Source organism: Danio rerio, chromosome 23 (genome assembly GCF_052040795.2).
Source record: "Danio rerio strain M-AB ecotype USA chromosome 23, GRCz13ab, whole genome shotgun sequence".
NCBI lineage: Eukaryota > Metazoa > Chordata > Actinopteri > Cypriniformes > Danionidae > Danio > Danio rerio.
In genome coordinates, this window is record NC_141043.1 from 48449231 (window position 1) to 48462500 (window position 13270).

General features: G+C 38.1%; 2 protein-coding genes across 3 annotated transcripts in view; one reads left to right on the forward strand and one right to left on the reverse strand.

Annotated features, from left to right (window-relative positions):
* The window catches only part of tfr2 (transferrin receptor 2), a 1009002-nt gene that overhangs the window by 594478 nt on the left and 401254 nt on the right, over positions 1 to 13270 (reverse strand). The gene's annotated exons all lie outside the window — the stretch shown is intronic.
* The window catches only part of camta2 (calmodulin binding transcription activator 2), a 64320-nt gene continuing 54504 nt past the window's right edge, over positions 3455 to 13270 (forward strand). For both annotated transcript variants that reach the window (XM_087307858.1, XM_087307859.1), the window contains exons 1-2: positions 3455 to 3494; positions 12167 to 12267. In XM_087307858.1, the coding sequence (XP_087163984.1) occupies positions 12237 to 12267 (31 nt within the window). In that variant the 5' untranslated portion in view covers positions 3455 to 3494; positions 12167 to 12236. The remainder of the gene's footprint in view (positions 3495 to 12166; positions 12268 to 13270) is intronic.

Consider the following 13270-nt stretch of genomic DNA (forward strand, 5'->3'; position numbering starts at 1 on the left):
TTGGATGCAGCTCATACTGCACTGCCCCAGGTCTGCATCCAGACCCATAACCGGGGGGGGGGGGGGTTGCCAATTTTGGATATAACATTTAGGATAAGTGCAAGTAGCGCATCTCGTTAGAATAAGCTAACTGAGTGATTCACGCTCATCACCATCTAATTGACAGAGACAACATAACTAAAGAGCGCAACAGACAGCAGCGTGAGTGGCGTATCTCGTAAGGCGCTTGCCAACATATTTTGACGCGATTGATCGTGAACTCAGCGTCTGATGATCACGCTCTCTTTTTTTTTTCTCCCACTACATATCTGTAGGAGCCATTTTACTTTTCATTTAATCATAATGTTTATTTGTATACTGATTAGTTTTGGGTTTCACAGTGACGTTTGATGTTTCGGTCACTTACCTGGCACCTGCTAGAGCAGGGGTGTCAAACTCAATACCTGGAGGGCCGAAGCCCTGCACAGTTTAGTTCCAACCACAGTCTATGGTTCCAACCCTGCTCCAACACACTTACCTGTAGGTTTCAAACAAGCCTGAAGGACTCAATTAGTTTGATCAGGTGTGTTTAATTAGGGTTGGAACTAAACTGTGCAGAGCTGCGGCCCTTTTGGAACTGAGTTTGACACCTGTGTACTAGAGCAAATAAAGCGCGTGCACAATCACACAGGTGTCAGGAGGAGAGAATAATAGTGGGGTAGCCGTATTTTTTTGTTGACCGCAACGGCACCGCAACAACGCAATGGTACACGCAACAACCGTATATCACTACAACGCAATAATCAGCTCCATACACAACAGGTATTCAACCCACAAATTGCAGTATTGTTTGTCATGCTTTAAGTCACAGGTATCAAACTCAGTTCCAAAAGGGCCGCAGCTCTGCACAGTTTAGTTCCAACCCTAATTAAACACACCTGATCAAACTAATTGAGTTCTTCAGGCTTGTTTGAAACCTTCAGGTAAGTGTGTTGGAGCAGGGTTGGAACTAAACTGTGCAGGGGTTTGGCCCTCCAGGAATTGAGTTTGACACCCCTGCTTTAAGTTTACATAAAGTCTTGCTTAAACATCTTGGGCTCAGCGTGTCTGTCAGCCACCAGCACGTCATAAATGCAAAGCACCCTCACTGTCTCTCGAGCGACTTAAGGAGGCATCAGGAAGTCAATATCATCAGATTTTGCCTACTCTTCATCACGAGGAAGATAAGTAGCAATCATTAACTGTGTGTATCATGGAGGACTCCTAGAACTGGATTGGAGAGGTGTTGTATCTAAATCATGTGCATTATAAGTTTGTAGAAGTTATACATTAAAAACAGCCTTAAATATAAATGTTTAGTACTGCTTCAGTGAACTTGAACAAGTAAATTAAAGTACATTCATTTTCACTAGTTGCATTAGTAAGTGTGCCTTAAATGCTTTAAAAATAAGTCTTTGTAGACTAGAAGTAGATGTATATCATTTATTTAAATAGTTTGGGCAATGCATTATAGATTTATTTTATTTAACAAATATTCATTCACTCATTTTCTTGTCAGATTAGTCTCTTTATTAATCCGGGGGTCGCCACAGCGGAATGAACCGCCAACTTATCCAGCAAGTTTTTACGCAGCGGATGCCCTTCCAGCCGCAACCCATCTCTGGGAAACATCCACACACATTCACACACTACGGACAATTTAGCCTACCCAATTCACCTGAACCGCATGTCTTTGGACTGGGGGAAACCGAAGCAACCGGAGGAAACCCACGCGAAGGCAGGGAGAACATGCAAACTCCACACAGAAACGCCAACTGAGCCGGGGTTTGAACCAGCGACCCAGCTACCTTCTTGCTGTGAGGCGACAGCACTACCTACTGCGCCACTGCCTCGCCTTAACAAATATTATATTAATCTTATTTTTTAATTCAACTAAGGGGGTGCGGCTAGGTAGGGGGCCGACAACACATTGTGCCCAGGGGCAGAAATCAGCCTCAAGGTGTACCTAATAAAGTGGCCGGTGAGTGTATTTTACTGTTAACGTACTCTAAACGAAACTGAATATTGAGTAGGGGGCGTGGCTTTCAGTAAGAGGGCTGTGATCATGAATATTGTCAAACCGATGTCATCAGGGAAGGAGCTCAGACTTTGATTGAAGATTACCAAAACAAACTTGAACGGATTAATTGTGCATCTAAAGAATAGCCATGTGCTGTGCTAGCAACATAATAATGTGGGTTACACACAGACGTCAACACACCAAGAAGTAATGTGTGTATTTATATAGTGCATTTATCATGTGTGGCCATACACCCAAAGCTCTTCCAAATCATAAGGGGGGTCTCTTCACACCACCACCAGTGTGTAGCATCCACTTGGATGGTGCGACAGCAGCCACACCCTGCTGAAAAATCCAGCTAAAACCAGCCTAGGCTGGTTGGCTGATTTTAGCTGGTCGAGCAGGCTGGTTTTAGAGGGGTTTTGGCCACTTCCTGGCTGGGACATGACCAGCTAAAACCAGCTTGTCCAGCCTAGCCAAGCTGGGAGTCCAGCCAAAACCAGCTATATCCAGCTTAAACCAGGCTGGTCAAGCTGGTTTTAGCTGCTGGATTTGGCTGGTCATTTTCCAGCCTAACCAGCTAAGACCAGGCTGGAAATGGCTGGAAACCAGCCTGGAAATGGCCAAAACCCCTCTAAAACCAGGCTGGTCAACCAGCTAAAACCAGCCAACCAGCCTAGGCTGGTTTAAGCTGGATTTTTCAGCAGGGAGGACAACGGCGCCAGTGCACTCACCATACACCAGCTATTGAGTCGAGGGACAGAGATACAGCCAATTCAGTGGATGGGGATGATTGGGGGGCCATGATGGGTAAGGGCTGATGGAGGGAATTTGACCAGTACTCTTTTCAAGAAAGTGCTATGGGATTTTTAAAGACCACATTCGAAAAACGGCACATACTGACAGTGTAGTGTCCCAATCACTATACTGGGGCATTAGGACTCACACAGACCACAGGTTGAGCGCCCCCTGCTGGCCTCACTAACACCACTTCTCCATGTGGTCTCCCATCCAGGACCAGGCTTAGCCCTGCTTGGCTTCAGCGAGTAACCACTTTTGGGCTGCAGGGTGACATGGCTGTGTTGAAAATAACTGTGTAGACTGATGCAAATACAGTGTGGTTGACAATGAGCTGAGAATTTGGTAGGCTACCATGAAAATACTGTGGTTTTCGTTGACGTAAATTAGTGTCCTAAGGCGTGTTACTATGATTTTGATCAACATCAGTCTAGGGCGGTCATTTCTGTGAGGTAAGAACAACAAAAAATCCCCTTTTAAAATCGTTTTTAACTTGTATTTTACTCGATGCCACATTCACCTGTTAAATGTACGTTATCTGTCTGTTAATCCGTTTCTGTCTCTTTCTCTGTGCACGAGCTCGGCTCCTGCGGGCGCGCGCCTACCGTGCGTGACGTCACTGCTGTGAAGAAGATGGCGGCGCTCGTGAAGGCGGAAGGTAAGTGGCGGAATCCGTCGCCGTTTCCTTAACGGTTTCTGTCAGCGCGCGAGCAGCCGTTTGTCGGAGCTCGTTGACACGGTTCAGTTCTGTCCCGGTGCGTGTGTGTGTTTCTATTCCTCCCGCTGTAGGAGATCGTGTTTGTGTTCGTATCCCGTTTATCAGTGTGTGTGTGTGTGTGTGTGTGTGTGTGTCAGTCTGTCAGTCCGGGGCCTCTGGGTTTGTCATATTTACGTTTATGAATAAAATAAATGAACACGTTTGGATGGTTTTGGTGTGTGCGGTTTTGTTGAGAGACGTGTGTGTGTGTGTGTAGTGTGTGTGACTGTTATTGTTTGTTCGTGTGCAGGAAACGGTGCGGTTGTGGTTTTACAATAAACTACCATGCTATTACTGTTTATGTTCACTGCTTTTACTGTTACAATGTAAATATCACGGAGAATATAACAGTCAGCTGATGCCACAGTACAATCGCAAAGTAAATTATTTATCTGTGTGACATTAATAAATTACTGTATATTGTAAATAATGTTGACACATGCTACATTGATATATGAGCAAGTCCATGCAAATGTCAACCTTTACATGAAAATAATACGTTTTCGCCAAAATAGCAAAACTATAATAGCAAAAAAAGTTTTTCTGCGTAGACTTGTATTTTACAGTGCTTTAAAAATACTCAAATATGTCTCTGTCAGTGTTTTCAAACAATTATATTTGATTTACCAAAGTGATTTACAAGTGGCAATTTCACACCTGTCACATCCATAACTAAGCTTTTTCCTCATAAATGCAAAAATGTAAAATCAAATAAACTCCATCATGTTCGCACTATAGTGAGACAACTCTTATCGTTTTGATTAGCATTGTTTCTTTTGAGTTGTGCAGTTTAATTCACAGAATTTCTACAAAGTATGTTGTATACTGTTAAATTGCAGATTTATTTATTTTTGTCACATCCATAACGCATGTTAATTTCCCTCATTTAAAATACAAAAAATGTTTACAGATTGATATTTTTCTGATCCCACAACTCTGTGGCTAGATGTTTTGGAAAATATAAACAGATGTTTCAATATAAGGTTAACATACTTCCTCTGTCAATTTATGTTTTGAGATTTTACTGCAAATGTCACATGCATAACGCTGGAATTGCTCGTGTATATATATATATATATATATATATATATATATATATATATATATATATATATATATATATATATATGTATGTATATATATATATATATATATATATATGTATGTATATATATATATATATATATATATGTATGTATATATATATATATATATATATATGTATGTATATATATATATATATATATATATATGTATGTATATATATATATATATATATATATATGTATGTATATATATATGTATGTATATATATATATATATATATATATATATATATATATATATGTATGTATATATATATATATGTATGTATATATATATATATATATATATATATATATATATGTATGTATATATATGTATATATATATATATATATATATATATATATATATATATGTATGTATATATATGTATATATATATATATATATATATATATGTATGTATATATATGTATATATATATATATATATATATGTATGTATATATATGTATATATATATATATATATATATATATATATATATATATATGTATATGTATGTGTGTGTGTGTGTGTGTGTGTGTGTGTGTGTGTGTGTAGAAGCTTCATATCAGAATTGGTTTGAGATTATAGGACAATTAAACAAAAATTGTTTTAATTAACTTTTTTTGCAATCATTATTTGTTTACAGATATTAGTGTATATCCTTTTTTTGTCAGTTTTGCGTATAGATACAGAAGTCTGGCATGATGCAGTGTACCGTCAGTGCTGGTGTGTTTTGATGGTTTGTTCAGTGCTGATGTTGAGTTTATTGAAGGTCTAGAGATTAGATCAGCATCCGTGAGTGGCGATTGGTGGAAAATAGATGTGACTTTTTATAGAATACTAGTGTAGATGTCTTGATTAGGGCTGCATGATATATTGCGAAATTATGTCATTATTACAGTGATATGCATATCGCAGACGTGATATATTTTATTTATTTTATTTGTTTATTTTGTTTTATGTGACTAAATTTGACCAATCAGATAGCTCCGCCTATGGGCGCAGTGCTATTGGATGGAGCAGCTCAAAGCTGAACCCAGAGCTGAAAATAAACATTGAAAGCAGCCTGAATATGAATATCTGCAGAGGTTTTGACTCATTCATAGTGTTTTAATGACTAAATTATTGCACATTGACACAATTTTCAAGTCTGAATTAGAAATAATTAGATTCGAAATTCTGATTTTCTGTTTTCCCGTTTGTCTTTCATCTCTTTATTTTAATATCATTAAATAAAAAATGATTTAAAAACCGTAATAAGATAGCATTTTTCTTGGGAAATGTTATATGGTAAGAAGGATTGTTATCGCAGTTCTCAACACAAATCAGAGCTCAACAATGAGGACTGCCCGATAGCCCGACGCCAGTGCGAAAGATGCTTGGGACAGTAGACAGTATCGTTACTGGCCCAATTGGGCTGGTACAGCCTTGTTACTAAAGTTTCATTTGCCTACGACTATTTGTCAATTACAAGCTAATACTTGGTCTTAGAATCGAGAAACAGTTTGTGCTTTTAAGCCTTTAAATGCCGTCATCTCTGTAATGTAGGAAACTGCTTTTCAGTTTCTCTTATCTGATTGGATGTTGTGAGCATGTTAATTTTTCCCATAACCTGGGTTCCGTGCTTCGTAGATCGTTTAAATGATCTATGATTTGGCAGATGCTGGATCTTTTGATCTTGATAACTGATCTCTCGCTAATTTGGTTCTTCAAACAAGTTTGTGAATCAGATTAGGATGTCCGGATGAACTGATCTGAGATCGCTGCGTGTGTTGTGAAAGACAGATCTATCGATCCTCGAAATCATGATCAGCAATGCAATGATTGGCTGACGGCACAGCAGCGTAATGACATCATCTGATCAATATTCAATTATTTATGTGAGAAAAATTACATCAAATTATCAGTAAACGGTTTGTTAAACATGACATGCAATAACTCTCCTCATTTGTCATGAGCTGCAGGCTTTACACTTTCATGTGTCAAGAGTATTCATCATGTATTTCACTGCATATCAATGTATTTAGTTCTACATTTAGAGAAGATTTTCTTTACTATAGCAGCCCAGAACTACTCAAGTTTTTAATCAGCGTAAGGAATAACTGTATAAATTAATTTTGCATCCAAAAAGCATTTTGATATCGCTAAAGGTGTCAATCACCGGCATATTAGCAGTCAAAACACGGGCATGACTGCATAAATTATTATCCTTTATTTTGTTTTAAAAGTTGAATATTGTGCATGTACACGTTTGTATCTAAAAAGTTCATATTAATAAATTTCTCTTTGCACCACCTGGTGGCAGTCTTTGTATTTCGGAGTGCAGATTGCATAAGCTTTATTAAAATAGATTTTTATACTTTATATATATATATATATATATATATATATATATATATTAAGGGTGTCATGATCCTCCAAATCCTCGATTCGATTACATTTTCGATTCTAAAGGCACGATTCGATTCGATTTTCAATCGCACAACCAACAGGAACCAGCCAACAGTATCTGAGGTGTTCGCTAAAATGACCAAGTTCAAGTGAGTGAAAGATTGAAGCAGTCCTCTGACTGCCTGAACCCGCTGTCTCGAGCCCATGGCTGTGTGTGTGCGTCTGTGTCTGTGTGTGTGTCAGAGGTAGTGAGGAAGGAGGGCTGCTTAGAAATGCTACACGCCACTGTGGATGTCAAATCGTTGTTGTTCTAAAACGCCATTTAAAAACAAAGACAGTGTAAACAGGGCCTGAGTGTGTACTTTTCGCGAGCGGATTTGCAACGGGGGCGGGTGGAGGATTGCGATGCCGGTGTTGTCTAACGGACGAACCCTAATACGTACTTAGCAGAGCTTGCAAAACTGTGTTTTTTTTTTTGTCGACAACACGAACGTTGTCAACATAACTCACTGGAAATCCAAAATGCTTACACACCGGCGACTTCATTGAAAGAGGAGAGGGTTTAAGCTAGGGGTCTCAAACTCGCGGCCCGCAGGCCATTTGCGGCCCTCAGTGCAATATTTTGTGGCCCGCGCCGACCGCTGTACACTGACAGAATCAGCGGAGCGGGGAGAGAGAGCGCTCCCCGCTCCGCTGATTCTATCCGTACACAGCGGTCACTGGCATTTCCCGCCCGCCGTGTAAACAAAGGGGCGGGGATGCCGGTGACGTCACCACCCACCCCGCCCCTTTGTTAGACGCTGTGACGGGCGGGAAGTTAGGAGGGAACTCGCGCCGGTCAGAACCAAGGTAAGCTGTTCCCGCCCCTGCCTGCCACTTAGCTACCTATCTGCAGCCTGCCACCTACCTAGCTACAGCCTGCATCTTATATATATTATAGGTAGATACAGACTGGTACAGACTGATGTGACAGGAGTGGGGTGGGGGTGTTTTATTTATACATATATATACGCCTTTTTTTTAGGTGAGGGAATGGAAGTTTTGAGTGAGTTCCCCCAAGCCATACTGAGGGTCTCAACTGCTTCCACTCTAAAGCCAAATGTGGTTCAGATTTGTGAGAAGAAGCGTTGTCAAGTCTCTGGCAGCAAGGAGTAGGCAAAAGATGCCATGTTCAGAAGAACTGTTCATAATCTTCACTCAATCTTCTATTAATGTTCAGGACACTTCATGTTCAGAAGAAATAATTAAAACTGTTAATAATGACATTTAAGGCCTTTTTTTGTGAAATCCCTTATGCGGCCCAGCCTCACCCAGACTTTGCCTCCTGCGGCCCCCAGGTAAATTGAGTTTGAGACCCCTGGTTTAAGCTCTGTCGACGGGTCTCCTGTGTCTGCAGTTTAACAAGCACTTCAACAAGCCTGTTTTTTCCCGCTTATATATATATATATATATATATATATATATATATATATATATATATATATAGAGTTAAAAATATATTTACTATTTTCCCAAGTGTATATAACTACTATAAGAAAATATCAGAATTCGGAAACATACTTTCAATATTATCTTTGCTTGAACTGAACCGATCTAATCCTGTTTATATGAAATGAACTTGCTCCCAAGCAGGTTTGAGCTACCAGAACTGTTGCTATGACAAGTCTCAGATGATTTTAGAAGAACGAAACCGTGCTGGATCGTGTCAAATTGTCAATAACCAAATCCAGCTAATCCAAGTATGAAGAACGGACCCCTGTTAACAACCAGTATAGCAAAGAGATGACAACATGGTGGCAACATTAAATTATGATGCTAAAAGAAAACGTCTGTTTCTAACGTATTGAAGCAGACGTTTACCGAGTACAACACAATGAAATAAAGGAAGTCAGTTTGGCAAGTCAGCCACCTTTTGTTAAATAATTTAGAACTGCAATAACATACTGCTCTGTTTGCAAAAAACTTTGAATTTTGCTCATTTATCAACATTCTAAAAATATTTAAAGTCAAGATTTTTTACATAATATTTAAGATATTTGGCTAAGAAATAGGTGTTAACTTTGTTTTTGATGGGACCAGTCAAAATTTTGGCAGGGCAAGTACAAATCTGAATCACTGGCCGATTAGGCCAGTAGAAAAAATCCTTAGCGTTGAACCCTGCAAATGCACGTCTTTTTCAATATCATGCAGCCCTAGTGTTGAATCTTAAAAGTAAAACACCCTACATTGTAAAAAGCTGACCATATATTGTTGTTATTGCGTTATTGTTGCTAATTATAATGCCAGAATGGATTTGTAAAGAAGTGTGGAGTGTGTGATTTAAATAATTTCCCTCTATTCAGCGATATGCCAGTCACTGGTTTATTTACTAACAGGCTTTGGTTACTTGAACAAACAAAAACGAATATCTCAGTCAAAACAAGACCACAAATACAAAGAACAGGGGAGATCGTCAGGTAATAACCCTTGTGTACTGCTCAAATTGACTCCCCCTTGGTTATGTTCGTTTTGCTCTATTGACTTCTATTATAATGTCTTGTTTGATTGCAAAGCCATGACAGCATATAATCATGCATTCTTGGTTGATGCTAGTTTTCCCTGTTGGGAAGAGGGACAATGTGTTATTTTTACTGTTGATCATCAGTTGTCTGCATTAATCCTTTAAATATCCAGGTGAAAAAAATATATAATTAAACGCAATTGAGTACACTTAATTACCCACAAATACATTTTTAGTACATTGTTAATTTTGTGTTAAATAAAAGCTTGATGGTTTTACACTATAAATATACTCATTAAAAGTATGTTTATACTTCAGTAGGACTTTAGTACACTTGACAAAAGTATACTAAATACCAGTAGTACTTAAATACATTTTTAGTGTACTACAATAAAATACACTACAGAAAAAAACATCCAAGAGTTTTATTAGTGTGTTTTTCAAAAGTGTGCTTTAAATGCTTTAAACATTAGTTGATTTTTAGTACACTGTTTACATACTAATCCTAAGTTTAAAATAAGTTAATAAATAAAAATCTATTAGTAATGTATTGTAATAGAAGTACATTTTCCCAAAAGTTGTACTTAAGTACACTTAATATGAATGCATTATTATCACTAACACTTAAATTGATTTTGAGTGTGGTAATTTTAAGTTTACATTAAATTGACTTTATTTAAAATCTATTAGTAATGTATTGTAGTAGAAGTACATTTTCCCAAAATATTTCCCAAAATATCCCAAAGTATTCTTTTAATATATTACTATTATACTTTAAATTAGTCATAAATATATTTAAATGTTTAAAAGTAGGGTTCAAGTGTATTTCTAGTTGTAACTAAATATATATTGTTTAAAATACAGATATAGTATGTTAAAAGCACATTTTAGTTCAATTTCAGGGTGTCTCAATAGCACAGTTGAGTGCACTTAGATGGTGTTAAGTTTATCTTAACATATACTTAATACTATCTTTTAGTACATTAAGTACAAAATTAGTGTGCGAAAATAAAGCACTTTTAGTACAATACTGAAAAGTGTACTAAGTATACTTAAATAAAGTGCATTTTAGTGCACTTTTTTTTACCTGGGTAGGCCTGTGCTAAATATTGGAGTAGATTGTCGATGTTATGGTTGGCATGGTGGCTCAGTGTTTAGCACTGTGGCCTCACAGCAAGAAGTAGGGCTGTGCAATTAATCGGAAATCTGGTTTCGATTTGGCTTCTAATGATTATGAAAAAGCATTAATCGAGATAAACGATTATTCCAGCATATACCGCCCACTTTTCAGTTGTAGACACTTGATGCTCTGCAAAGCTCAGTTCCACGTGAAAATGACTGAAAGCATGTGCTGTAATGCAACTTTTGCAGCACGCGATGCGATTCATTCATATTTTTAAAAGCGCGAAAGACAGCATGCAGTTGTGTGTGTGCGCGCCGTGCTTAGCCTCGCACAGGCTCGAAGATGAGCAGAGAACACACATTTTAATCCCACCTTAATGTGAGCGCTTTAATCGTCAAATACATGCACATTTCTGTCAGAGCGCGGCGTTTAGTGATCATTCATATTAACCCTTGTGTGTGCATTAAACAAACAAGAGGAAACCATATCAGAGCCACACTATTCTTAAAGTGACAGTGCGCAATATTCAATATTTTTATTATTAATCAAACAACAAAAGGAGAAAATCCCTCACTGCTCTTGACTGAAGGACTTTTGTAGCTAAAGTTTTTTTTCTCTAACAGGGAAGATGCTTAAAGCACAGTTGAAATGCGACAGATTTAATAACTCATTCATTCATTCATTCATCTTTGGTCTCGTGTTAGTGAGTGAGTGAGTGAGTGAGTAAGTTTGTGTGTGTGTGTGTGCGTGCATGCGTGAGTGAGTGAGTGAGTGAGTATGTGTGAGTGTGTGTGTGTGTGTGTGTGTGTGTGTGTGTGTGTGTGTGTGTGTGTGTGTGTGTGAGAGTGTGAGAGTGATTTAGCCGCTTCAGTTTGTCTGGACCAGAACCATTAAACCAACAACTCAATTCACAGCGAGAACACTGATCAATATTATATAAAAGGTGTGTGTTCGTGTGTGTATGAGTTCATGTGAGTGTGTGTGTGAGAGAGGATACATGTGATCACCTACTGCTGCGGTTACCAGGCAACAAAGAGCAGAGATGCAGAGAGAGAGAAGCTTTTCTATATGAACCCGTTTTGTGTGTGTGTGTGTGTGTCTGTGTGTGTGTGTGTGTGTGTGTGTGTTCTGTTGATCATTTTTATTGGTTGATTTAAATGTTTATGTGTTTGTTTGGTGATTTTGACAAACACAACATGATAAAACTGTGCTGACACTGAGATAGCGTGTGTGTGTGTGTGTGTGTGTGTGTGTGTGTGTGTGTGTGTGTGTGTGTATGTGTGTGTGTGTGTGTGAAGAAGATCTGAAGTTTATACACAAGCAATATCAATATCAGAGAAATATTAGACATATTTGAAACAGACACTGTGCAGTAGTATCTCAGTGGTTTCTCGTTTGCTGAATGCATCAGATTGATGAAGAGATGTCATAGTAAAACACTTATTGTGTGTTGTGTTTGTGTGTTAGTGTGTGAGTTTCGTCCTCCTTGGCTCGTGTGACGGCCCTCTGCAGGCTGGAGGAGTGTGTGAACTTCACCATGAACAACAAGGACGACGCCACAGAGTCCGGTAAGAATCACATACACACACATATGCATACACATATACACACACAAACATATATATGTATACACAAGCATATGTATGCACACACACACACACACACACACACGTATGTATATAAAAACATATGCATACACACACACACACACACACACATATATATATACACACACAAACATATACGCGCACACGCATGCATAAACAAACATATGCATATACACACACAAACACACATATATGCATACACAAACATATATGTATACACAAGCATGTGTGTATACACACACACACACACATATACAAAAACATATATTTATACACAAACAGATGCATATATACACACACGCAATCATAAACAAACATATGCATATATACATGCACACAAGCATGCATACACAAATATATCCATATAGACACACACATACATGCATACACAAACATATGCATACATACACACACACACACACACACACACACACGCATGCATAAACAAACATATGCATATATACATACACACGCATGCATACACAAACATATGCCTACATAGACACACTCACATATATGTATACACAAACATATGCGTACAAACACACACACACACACACACACATATAGGCATACACAAACATTTGCATACATAGACACACATACATATATATACAAGCATATGTATACATACACACACACACATACAGACACATATAGGCATACACGCACATGCTTACATAGACACACTCATACATATAGGCACACACATACCTACATTCACACACACACAAACATACATAGACAAACTTCTACACTTTACTACACATGCACACACATACATGCATAGAGACACACAAATACACACATAGACATCGTATGTACCTATACTCTCATATATAGACACAGATTTAGACACACACACACATATAAATAGACATCATGCATACACAGAAACTCATACACACTCACACACACACACACACACACACACACACACACACACACACACACAAAGACACAT